We start from the raw sequence: 10,989 nt of genomic DNA, 5'->3' as shown, positions 1-10,989 counted from the left end.
TGTAACCAAATACCGTTAGACCATGTGGAGAAATGCAAAACACACACACACAATTTTTAAATAAAAGTAATAAATAAAATTGATTTCGTGTGAAAAGTCATCCCTCCAAGTTTACAGCAGTATTCAAAGTACACTATCGAAACGTAGTAAAAAAAAAAAAAAAGTGAGTTAAGTAAAAAAATAAAGTTGCAGCTACAGGAATATTTTTTTTAATATATTAAAAAAGTAAATTCCATAAGATATAGTAGCAATATTAAGGGAATACATTGAGCAATATTACGAACATTAATTTGAAAAGTTGCATATTACAAAATAACATTTAATTAAGTTCAAACAACCATCACAACAATTCATCTTCAATAAATCATTGTTTATTTTTCAATATAGAAAAGCAATCAAGTTAAATAGTTAAAACATCAGGAAAAAAAATCTGCATCTTGTTCTCCACCCCATGGTCCATTTATACATTAAACCTTTTTTTTATCTCAAAAAGCAGAAAGTGTAAATACTATGTTCACAGTAATAAATAGTTTATACACACGACATTATACATATACATTTGTGTAAATATATATATATATATACGGATATACAATAAAAAGTTATTTTCAAGTCGGTAAAAGTAAAAAGAAGGGTGATTGCATTTTAATCGTCGTTCCAAGGCATCGGTATAACCACGGCCATTCAGAGTCTGTCATAATAAATAGTGATATTGTTTGTATGTATGTAAGAATGTGTGTGTGTGTGTGTATGTATGTGTGTATGCGTGCGATTGTAGTGCAGCACTGTAAATAAAATTATATAGTGCAAGTCAATATCTTCAAACTAATCTGAATGGAATGAACACAATGAGATTTCCTCTGTCGTTATGGCAACGGGGTAGGGTGGGAAAGAGGTGGTGGCGGAAATGACATAACCAGGCATATTTGGCAAATTATTAAACAATATATCAACACAAAAATGCATAGAAACCAATGACCGTCATGCAGCAATGTCCCCCCCCCCGACAAAAAAAGCAAGGCATTTTGTGACAAAGAGGGAGGGAGGGAGGGAGGCGCTTAAAAAATGCCTCTGCTTGCACTTTTTCCCTGTGGTTCGATTCCCTCTCAGTTAGGGGTGAGAAGGAGGGGATGGGTGGTGGTGAATTCCCAGTTCCTGTTGTCAAAAGCGACACCAGCAGCAGTTAGCGGCTAGCAGTCGACCGCGTTGTGCAATGTCACATGAAGAATTGATGTCAGGATCCACCTTAGTGACAAGAACAGCGACTTAGCCGTTCATGGATGATTTTGGCAGTTGGCCTCATTGTGCAATGTCATGCTTGAGATTCGATAACAAGCGACAATAGCTGCTAAGATAACCGTTAGCATCCAATGTTGGCAGTTGGTTGGTCACGTAAAAATTGATAGCGCTTCACTTTTTCTAATGTGTTAATTGTAAATACTTTGCCATTCGTGGCTAACTTTAGCAGCCGACCCACCCAGTTGCAAACAAGCGCAAGCTTTGATAATGAGAGAAAAGAGCAGCTACTTGGCCTCTGTTAACAAGTCACAACATATGCTAGTTAGCTGCTACTCAGCTGTTATCTGTCCATTTTCCAAACCGCTTATCACCACAAAACTTTCCATCGCTAAATTGGCCTAGTTAGACATTAGCTGCTAATGTTACCACTGTGTGACATCACAGTAAGTCAATAATGGTGGATGTAAATTAGATACCAGGCTTTTGAATAAAAACAAGCGGTAATAGCTGCTACTCAACCGTAAGTGGCTACTTAGAAATGAGCTCGACCTTCGTAAACAAGTCATGGTAACTGCCATTAGCAGTTACTTAGCTATTAGTGAGAAATGAAAAAAGTAATCCACATTGTGTGTTGTTATGCAAATTCTGCCTTCAACTTTAATAATTACTGACGACAGCTGATACTTAGCCATTTCGAGCTAATGCTAGCAGTTAGCCACATTTTGCGATATCGCATGCAAAGTTGATACCATGCTCGATCTTTGGTGACAATCGATGATGGCAAGTAGTTATTGGCTAACACTAGTAGTAAGCATTGTGTGATGTCACAAATACGTGCTAAACCTTCTGCCTTCAACTTGACCATTAGCATCTGGTTGCCATGAGCTGAGAGGTCACGGTTGAGGCTCGTTAGCAATCAGTGGTTATACGTAGCTGTCAGCCACATTTTGTGATTGCAAAAAGTTGAAAACACATGCAACCTTAAAATGATATCGATGCCATTTCAAGTGACAATGGCTGCTAGCTAGCCATTAGCAGCTAAAGTTAGCAGTCGACCACGCTGCTCGATGTCATGCGTAAAGTCCAAAATATGCCTAACCTTCCGTGATGACCGACTATTTAGCAAATAGCAGATAACATGAGCGTTGATGGACTTTGTCTAACTTCACACAATGTGAATGTAGTAGCGCAAATGTTAAGCCCTGAATAGCGTACCCTGCATTGGTTTGCACATTTTGCCTTGCGTTTTGATTTCCAGCGCTCACGCTTCTTTGTCTATGTTCTCCTTGGTGTGCTTGCTATTTAAGCTCCCCTGTTAAACCTCGGCGCCCAGCTCGATGACGCCCGTTTCGATGATGGGCACCAGTTTGTTGTCCACCTGTACCAGCAGGATGGTCTTGTCAATGTGGGAGCGGTTGGCCGGCTCGCGGCTACAAGGCACCCACCGGTGAATCACCTGGAAATAAACAATAAGAACAGTCCACTCACATTTACGACACGGAGGAAGTAGGTCAGTGACACAGGACGTCAAATGGGACAAACAAATCATCGGCGCAAAGTCCAAAAGAGAAAAATGTGGTTGGTTAGGTCAGGTCGTGGACCAAAAATGAGGATGCAGCATAAAAAAAAGCTCAAAGGTGAAATTGCAGCTGTAAAATGTGAATATGTCAAGCAAACAGGGACCTAAAAGCCACAAAACAATTTCTATGGTAAAAGGTGTTATGCACTGACATAATTAGAATTTTAAGGCCTTTTTTCATGAAAAAATGTGACTTTTCATCTATAAATTAATTCCTGTCACCTGTCAATTATCTTGTACAAATATAACTTAATTCAAACATAGTTAAGGACCTTCTTCCAATAACATTAGGACTGTTTTTAGGTGTGTATTTGGATGGCATTTGTGGGATGTTGTACCAATGGGATCTCGTAACTCACATGTCCTTCCATGCCCTCCATGGGGCTCCACTCCTTCCAGCATGTCCTTCCCGCCCGCAGTCTGACCGTCTCATCGGGCCACTGTAGCTCCTTCCGCTTGGACACGTTGATGTTCTCCAGCACCTGACCTGGGTCCACAATCTAGACAGAAGCACAACAATGACATTGTTGTGGCGAATGTAAGAATTCCTCTGAAAAAAAAACAGGGCTGCACTGTACCACACACCTGCACTCTGTAAGAGATGTCATCCCTGCGCACCGTGGACACAACGGGGTTATGCTGCTGTGGGTGGTGATGGTGGTGGTGTGGGTGGTGATGATGAAGATGCTGCTGCTGGTGGTGGTGGTGATGCTGGCCAAGGGGGTCCGTCACCACGCCGCACAGGCCGTCGTTCCCCAGGAGGCCCACCAGCGTGTGACGCTTGCACGGAGGGATGCTGTGGCTGGAGAGCGACGCAGACGGGCCGACTGAGTCGGAGGTGGAGCCCAGTCGCAGCTGCAGAGAGGTGGGCAGCGTGCGCAGGGACAGCTGACTGGTGGAGGAGCGCCGGCACGCCTCCAGGCCGGTGGCAGACGTGCGTAGTGAGGAGTGGCGGCTGCTGCCGCCGTAGCGGTAAGAGGACGACTGGCTGGCCACGGAGGCCCGGGCCGGTGAGTGGCGCACCAGGCTGGACTGAACGGACTGGGAACTCTGACTGGAGCCTGGACAACAAGAAGCGCAGCCACAGTGTCGTTCATGTTGGAGCACAGCTTTTACATGCGACACGTGACATTTGCCGCTAAAGGCTAACTATTTATGGTGTTTATTTTCCTCACCCAGAGCGTGCGGCTGGTATGAAAGTGGGCCGCCGGGTCCGGAATTGCCACCTTGTGACACCGAGCTCTGCTGCGAGTCACCCGCCATCCCATTCCCGCTACCGCAGGACATCCCGCCGGCGTCGGAATCCTCGATATTCCCTCCACTGTTGCAACCTGCACCACAGCCTTTTCGCAACCTGAGAAGATAAACATGAGTTACAGTGAAACAGAGGTGTATTGGACATACTAAATTGTACTTCGGTGTGATAGGGTGCATGAATGGTTGTTCATCTCTGTAGGCCCTGCAACTGGCTGGCAACCAGTTCAGAGTATCCCCTGCCTACTGCTCAAAGTCAGCTAGGATAGGCACCAGCAAGCCTGCGACCCTTGTGAGGATAAGCGGCTCAGAAAATGGATGGATGGATGCCACAAAATGGCAGCAAAGCAATGTTTGTTTGTTTGTTTTTTTAAATCAAGTTGTCAAGTCACTTAAGAATAGTTCCTTCGACAACACAACAAATTCAGTAGATACACATACATACAGCAAGACAAACCTGTGCCAAGTGCTGACGACAAAGTTGCGGATGTTGGCAACGCTGATGGGCCCGCCAAGGACATGGCCCAGCTGTGGGTGCGAGTTGCAGTAGGAGGTTGTGAGTGGCGACACATAGATAGGATAGCCGATGGGCTGGTCGCATGATGAGTTGATCATGTTGCGCAATGCTTGCTTGGCGTTCTGGATGCTCCCACGCTCCGGGTTGCGGTTCCGCAGGAACACTAGTTCCTGCTGCTGGCCTGCCCACAGGCCCCGCACACACTCCTTGTTTACCTGTGGTATAGCAATGGAAGGGTTTTGATTCTAATTGCTTTGTACAGTATGTATTCATATTTAATTTTGCAAATCATCTAAATGAGTGTCATTCTAGATAAGGAGATCTTGTTAAGATTGGGTGTGCCTATTTTTTTTCTACTTCTCTTCAAAACAGCCAAAAATCTCAGAGGAAAATTGCAGAAAGCTCGAGCAAGTAATGTCCATGTCTTATATCTGACAGCATTCTCCCATATTCTTTATCTCAGGTTGTATAAATATTACAATGTGAACTGTTATATATAATACTACTATGCTGTATTTTCCTACAACAATCTTCAATATTCCGCAAAAAGTAAATGTAACTAGACCTTGATGACTCTGAAGCTGAGGTATCGGCGGTTGAGCATGATGATCTTATACTCGTTAGTGCCCTCATCCAGCACGTGTCGCAGAGCGAGCAGCGATTGGGCGTTGGACAGCACGGCGCTGCGCCACGCTGGGTCGCCCTCGTGGGCGATCACCAGGTTCTGTTGGTGGGCAGAGATGGCCTCGAAAAGGACTGCCGGCTCCTCGTACTCATCGGGTGAGGTGAAGTGGTCCTGGTGAAGTTTGAGGGACATTCGGATGCCAGGTACTACCACCTTCCTGAGAAGTTCCATGTCGGCAAAGATCCACTCGTCACGCACCGAAGAAATGCGGAAGTCTCCTTTAAACAAAGCGTGAAGGCCATACAAGAAAGATTCCAGGTTGCTGTGGATGGAACACATGGAAATTAGTAGTCACAAGAGTTTCACACAGAAAACATTAAAATGTATTATTAAATTAACCTTTCTAACAATAACAAATGGATTACTAATGCATTTTTCTGCACTGACTGTTTCTGATTCAGAAATTTGTCAACGTTAATGATCAGGGGAATAAAAGAAGACCCAGCTCAGGGTGTGGGTAGTACTTTGAAAAGGTGCATAAACATTTTGGACAATGCTGAAGAAGCTCCGGAACCACCAAACCATCTACCAAAAGAACTAAAGGATCCTGTAACTTTAAGAAGACTCTTGTGCTTGGACTAGGGCTGAACACATCTGTATATACAGTACATTCATATATCCCATAGAACCTTTGAGTAAGGATAAATGGGATCTAGAATTATCGCAAGTTCCAAAATGTCTGCCAAACCTGGACATGTGATGAGCAGCCGTTCCAAGTGCTCTCCTTCCCAGCACACACAGGCCAAAGCAAAGCAACACCAGAGGAGAGTCTCTTTCATTGTCCAGAGGCTATATGCAAAAACAATTCAGTTTACAAAAAGAATTTTCAAAGAAATAGCAACTCAATAGGAAATTCTGCATTATTTTACTGATTTCTTTATATTGACTGTTTTTGTAGTGAAATTGTTGTTTGAATGTCTTTGTTTTTTCTATGTCTAATTTTGTGCTTAATTTATCACACTTTATATGCAGCAATAGTTGTTTTTATAGATAAATAGTTGTGTTGAGTATACTTAACTCTACCATTCATTCACACCATTCACTGGGTTGCTATAAATCAAATTCCTAAGAATCAGAAAAACTCGCTAGTAATAGTTAGAGCAACCCGATAGCTTTCGATACATATTTTTTGAAGACAGTACTGTACAATATTGTACTTTCTAAAAACATATAGTATTAGCATCACTACAAGATGAAAAGAATTCAAGTCTTTGTGCATGTTGATTTTAGTGTCTAGTAATGTGCCGTATTGGCATTAAGCCAGCAAACTTCCCTAAGCATTTTGGTTTGCTTAATACACAACTTGTAATTCTGCTTCATTTAAACTTCACTTAACAAATTTTGAAAGCCCTGTCCCTTTTAAGTCAAAGTACTACTGCATTTAGTATAATCTTCACACCGATAAATGTGTTCTGGGGAGGGAATGGATTAAATGTATTTCTAATCATTTCAAAGGGAAACTACACTTCAGTCTTGCAAAGCATTTGGCTGTTCGACCAAGGTGTGTCCAGTTTTCATATTAGGTGCAGAAACAAGATTTTGCTACCTTCTCCCTTCGAGAGTTGCAGTACTGGATCCAGCCCAGGTAAATACTGCAGAAACTGTCCCTGGAGACACCGGCCAGCCGGTGGTCATAGTCCTCGTCAATATTGGGATTGAAAGTGGGATCAAGGTCCACGTAGTTCCTCTCGCTGCATGCTCGCAGACCCTCCTTCATGGTCTCGTTGGAGAGCCACTCCTCCAGCTTGGGGGAGGCCACCACATAGTAGATGATACCCTGAAGAGCAAACAGGAATTTTAATCAGTGCACAAAAACGGTAGGTTGCACTGAAAAATGCATCTACATTACACCTCTCTTACATAGTGTCGTGACATACCAGAAATGCAAAAACATTGCACTTGGTACCCAGATAAAAATGCACTAAAATGTGATGTGACATTGTGAAAAGAGCATTAGGTATCATGCATTTGGTAACCTGAAGGAAGTGTACCCGTAAGCAGTCTAACATGCCAGAAAATGGTACTAAGTCCATTTAAAATGCCCCCCCCCCCACACTGACCTTGACGTAATAGGTGGTGAGAATGCGTCGCAGGTCGAAAACCTGCAGCATAGAGGCGGCGCTGTTGTCGGTGATGCTGTAGCCCTCCAGCACATACTTTGTGACCAGCACCTCCCAGGCCAGCCAACGCTGGCCAAAGGCAGCATTGAAGGACAACACATGCGGAAGGTGGCCCGGCTCACAGCAGCAGCACCCTTCATCCTCCTCTACGCCCTCAGTGATGGCCTCCACCTCCCTCTGCTGGCAGTAGGTACCTAAGGGATGACAGGTCACTGAATGGTAAGCTCTAATTTACAGCACGTAGGTCAGAACTTGCTTGTCAGCGGTTACAATCTGGCTCGCGGCAACTGTGGAGCCTTTTAAGTTTTTTTTTTTTTTAATTCATACATACTGACTCTTATTTTTAAGATTGTATAAAGTGTAAACTTCAAACATACATGCCTGAGTTTCCCCAACATATTATGAGCCTTGCAACCCGTGTCACTTTTCCTGGCCCCTCGCCAGGCTAAACTCACTGATTTTGTGCCTAGCCTTGTAATGATCAAAGAAGACACGGGTAGCTCACCTCGGAACTCCAGCCCTCGGAGCTGGAATGTGACCAGGCCATTGCCGATCTCCACCAGATGAACCAGGGCGTTGAGGTAGTCCGAGGCCAGGATGAAGCAGTCGCCCGTGCTGAAGTTGCCCCAGCGGCCCAGCAGCAGGTCGCCGCACAAGCTGTGCTGCAGTGAGCGCGTCAAGTGCTCATAAAAGATAGAGTTCAAATTGTTGTCATCTGAGCCTGTAACAAGGAAAAACGGTGATTGTGAGTCCGTAATTCACATACATTAATGCTGACTAATCTTGCTGCTTTTTCAACACATCTGGCATGTACATTATATCACAGTTTTTGTTGCTGCCATATATTTCATTCCTATCTGCTTGTAATGTGGAATGTTTATGTATCAGCCATTCACCTGGATTTCTGTCTAGCTGTGAGGCCAGCCGGGTGTTAGAGTGATCCACTCTTTTGGTACTGTGTGGAGAAAATCAAATTCAGATTTAGAGTATGCAGTTGAGACGTTTTTAGAGTCGTTTTCCTACTTGTAGTCACGCTCCCAAAATTTGACGGGCCGGACATAAGATGTGATGAAAATGGCGCTGCCCAAGAAAGGGTTGAGGGGGGTGGAGAATATAGCTGATACCAGGGCCTGAACAAAGAGCATAGCTGAATCTGCAGCAAGCAAGGGGGTCAAGGACCATGAAGGAAAACCTGAAGAAATAAAAACTAACTCAATTAAATTAACTGAGTGAATATTTTCCAAAAAGGAAAATTCACAGCTGAGATCCGTGACTCAAGATTGTGAATGATGTCATAATAAATGAATAAATAAGTAAATAAATAAATAAAAAATAGATGGCGTGGAAAAGATACGAGGTACAGCAAAGGGCTGAGCGAAGGCATGGAAGGCCGACCCCCACGTGATCTGCCAGGGCGCAATGTAGGTATAGACGAAGTGCAGCTTGTAGAACAGTTCCCACAACTGTAAACCAAAATAGCAAGACAAAAACACCTATTAAAACAATGAACTTATGAACCTGAGGTGGAAACAGAACAAGAAAAGACTCAATTAGTAGGTCAAAGTACTTCACGTCTTTTATACTCCGCGCCATTGAGGAAATGCATGACAAAACAAATAGAAGACATAACTTATTACTTTGGCTTCCATTAAGGTGATCAAAATCAATCTGTTTTAAGTTAAAAAAAACAACCACAAAACGTTTTTTTTTTAAATCTACTTTGTAATTAATCATATTTTAATCCACTTCCTCATTGTCAGAAATTAATACACATCACCAGCATTTCAGTCTTGTGAGGCACAAAGAGGTAATACAATACTGGAATAATACATATGTTTTGTTGTATTTGTATGTATATTTCATACATTCATTTATTTTTACAATATTTCTTCAGTACTTTGATATGCACTATATGTACAAGTGTACCTTGCTGAAGACGATGGACATGAAAAAGAGATCCAGTAGCAGAGTCTCTGACTTGTGGCGGTAGTCAAAGGTGAAGAAAAGCACGGTGAAGAGAACAGTGATATACTGGTAGGTGGGGCTGCTGTAGCATGAGCGAAGCAGCTTCAGGCCGGCTACGGTGATCATCAGTGCGCCCACCCTGGAGTAGAGAACGTTGTCAGGAAAAAAAAAAAAAAAGCCCCTTCCCCACAAAATGTGAATGCTTCTCTCACTCGGTGTCCAGCCGTTTGGGACTGGCGAGTTCCCTGGCGCTGCCGCTCAACTCATTGAGGATGACGAGCGGATAGAGGATGTTTCTTTCTACAAAGAGCAGCCACACGTGGAGCTTTTCGAACCACATCACGTGAGCTGCGTCTGACACGAGAGAAGGCAAACTGCATTACACTCTGACTCATCAATCAACCCCCTCCCACCTTCCTAAAACCTAAACTACCAACTGGGCCGTTTGAGAAAGTTAACTTCCTTGCCCAGTTTCACTACACTGGGGGGCCATGTTTACCACAAGAGGACACAGAATAAACAGTCTCAAATTCCCATTGGAAGTCAACATTTTGAGTTGGAAAGCTTTCATCCCAATGTGTACTTACCCCTGACTTCAAACTGATAATACTCCTTGGTCTTGAGCAATGGGTGTGAGAAGCAGTACCAGGGCAGCTGTTTACGCACTTGGGGTAGCAGGTAGTGGGTGAGTAGCCCTACTGTTCCCAGAAGCGCGTACAACACGTAGCTCAGGAAGGGCTGTGGCCAACGCAGACAACAATTAACGTCAACGTGTGCATGAAGGAACGTTTGCAAGATCACATGATTGATGAATGTACGTACGTACCTGCAGGGCAATGAAGACTGTGCTGACATGGATGGCGAAGTAGAGCACGGCAATGACCACGCAGACAATCAAGTCAGACTGCAGACGCTCATTCTTTGAATAAATGTTGGGGGGTTTTTTTAGAATCCTTAATAACCAGCGTAAAGTCATAGGCAGCCATAATTATTTTAATAATGTATTAAATTAACTTTTTTCTTATGCGTTGATAATGAACATGTTGATAATTGTTTTGGAATGCTGCTGCAACTCACCACTAAGGCCCTGAGCTTCTCAGGCAGAGGGTCCTGCACTTCCGACAGAGGGTCTTCTGGGTTGCTGTCTCTCAAGTTAGGCAAAATCTTCGACTGTATGAGCGAGCTGGAATACAAGGTAAGCACGTTGGCAGGCTAAGCATTTGATGGAGAGTATTGGCACTGTTAGCACACTCGAAGGACAATAATATTGGGAGACAGCCCTAAATCATACGTAGAATGTCTTTGCAATTTGCAAAGTATGTCCTGTGGGCCCCATGATTTAGTAAAAGTCCTGAATTATATGTTGCATTAAGTCAACGTGAAATAAATAAATTCTTATATAAACTGGTTTCCATTTTTTTAATTGTTACTTTAGAAAAAAAAAAATTCGTATAGAAGCATCTTACTTATTTGGTTAAATCTTTTATTTTAAATCCAAGAAAATACAAAAGATGATTCCATACATACAGTTAAAATAATTAGTCATTGTTTTAATTACGTAATTATACGGTGACCTCCCATCGATTCATGATTTGCTATTAGAAACTTTACATATTAGCGGATATATTTT

General features: G+C 43.1%; 1 protein-coding gene across 2 annotated transcripts in view; it reads right to left on the bottom strand.

Annotated features, from left to right (window-relative positions):
* Window positions 1-349: 349 nt before the first annotated feature.
* pcnx1 (pecanex 1) overlaps window positions 350-10,989 on the bottom strand; it is a 29,372-nt gene continuing 18,732 nt past the window's right edge. For both annotated transcript variants that reach the window (XM_088432533.1, XM_088432534.1), the window contains exons 18-35: window positions 10,437-10,542; window positions 10,186-10,278; window positions 9,947-10,097; window positions 9,572-9,713; window positions 9,321-9,498; window positions 8,749-8,857; window positions 8,418-8,547; window positions 8,291-8,349; window positions 7,900-8,115; window positions 7,335-7,588; window positions 6,821-7,051; window positions 5,963-6,063; window positions 5,155-5,536; window positions 4,530-4,804; window positions 3,994-4,172; window positions 3,404-3,879; window positions 3,178-3,318; window positions 350-2,695 (exon numbers count right to left, since the gene is read on the bottom strand). In XM_088432533.1, the coding sequence (XP_088288659.1) occupies window positions 2,555-2,695; window positions 3,178-3,318; window positions 3,404-3,879; window positions 3,994-4,172; window positions 4,530-4,804; window positions 5,155-5,536; window positions 5,963-6,063; window positions 6,821-7,051; window positions 7,335-7,588; window positions 7,900-8,115; window positions 8,291-8,349; window positions 8,418-8,547; window positions 8,749-8,857; window positions 9,321-9,498; window positions 9,572-9,713; window positions 9,947-10,097; window positions 10,186-10,278; window positions 10,437-10,542 (3,364 nt within the window). In that variant the 3' untranslated portion in view covers window positions 350-2,554. The remainder of the gene's footprint in view (window positions 2,696-3,177; window positions 3,319-3,403; window positions 3,880-3,993; window positions 4,173-4,529; window positions 4,805-5,154; window positions 5,537-5,962; window positions 6,064-6,820; window positions 7,052-7,334; window positions 7,589-7,899; window positions 8,116-8,290; window positions 8,350-8,417; window positions 8,548-8,748; window positions 8,858-9,320; window positions 9,499-9,571; window positions 9,714-9,946; window positions 10,098-10,185; window positions 10,279-10,436; window positions 10,543-10,989) is intronic.

This window comes from Hippichthys cyanospilos, chromosome 14 (genome assembly GCF_059441005.1).
Source record: "Hippichthys cyanospilos isolate Australia breed blue-spotted pipefish chromosome 14, RoL_Hcya_1.0, whole genome shotgun sequence".
In the NCBI taxonomy this organism is placed as follows: domain Eukaryota; kingdom Metazoa; phylum Chordata; class Actinopteri; order Syngnathiformes; family Syngnathidae; genus Hippichthys; species Hippichthys cyanospilos.
This window is presented reverse-complemented; position numbering and strand designations above follow the sequence as displayed.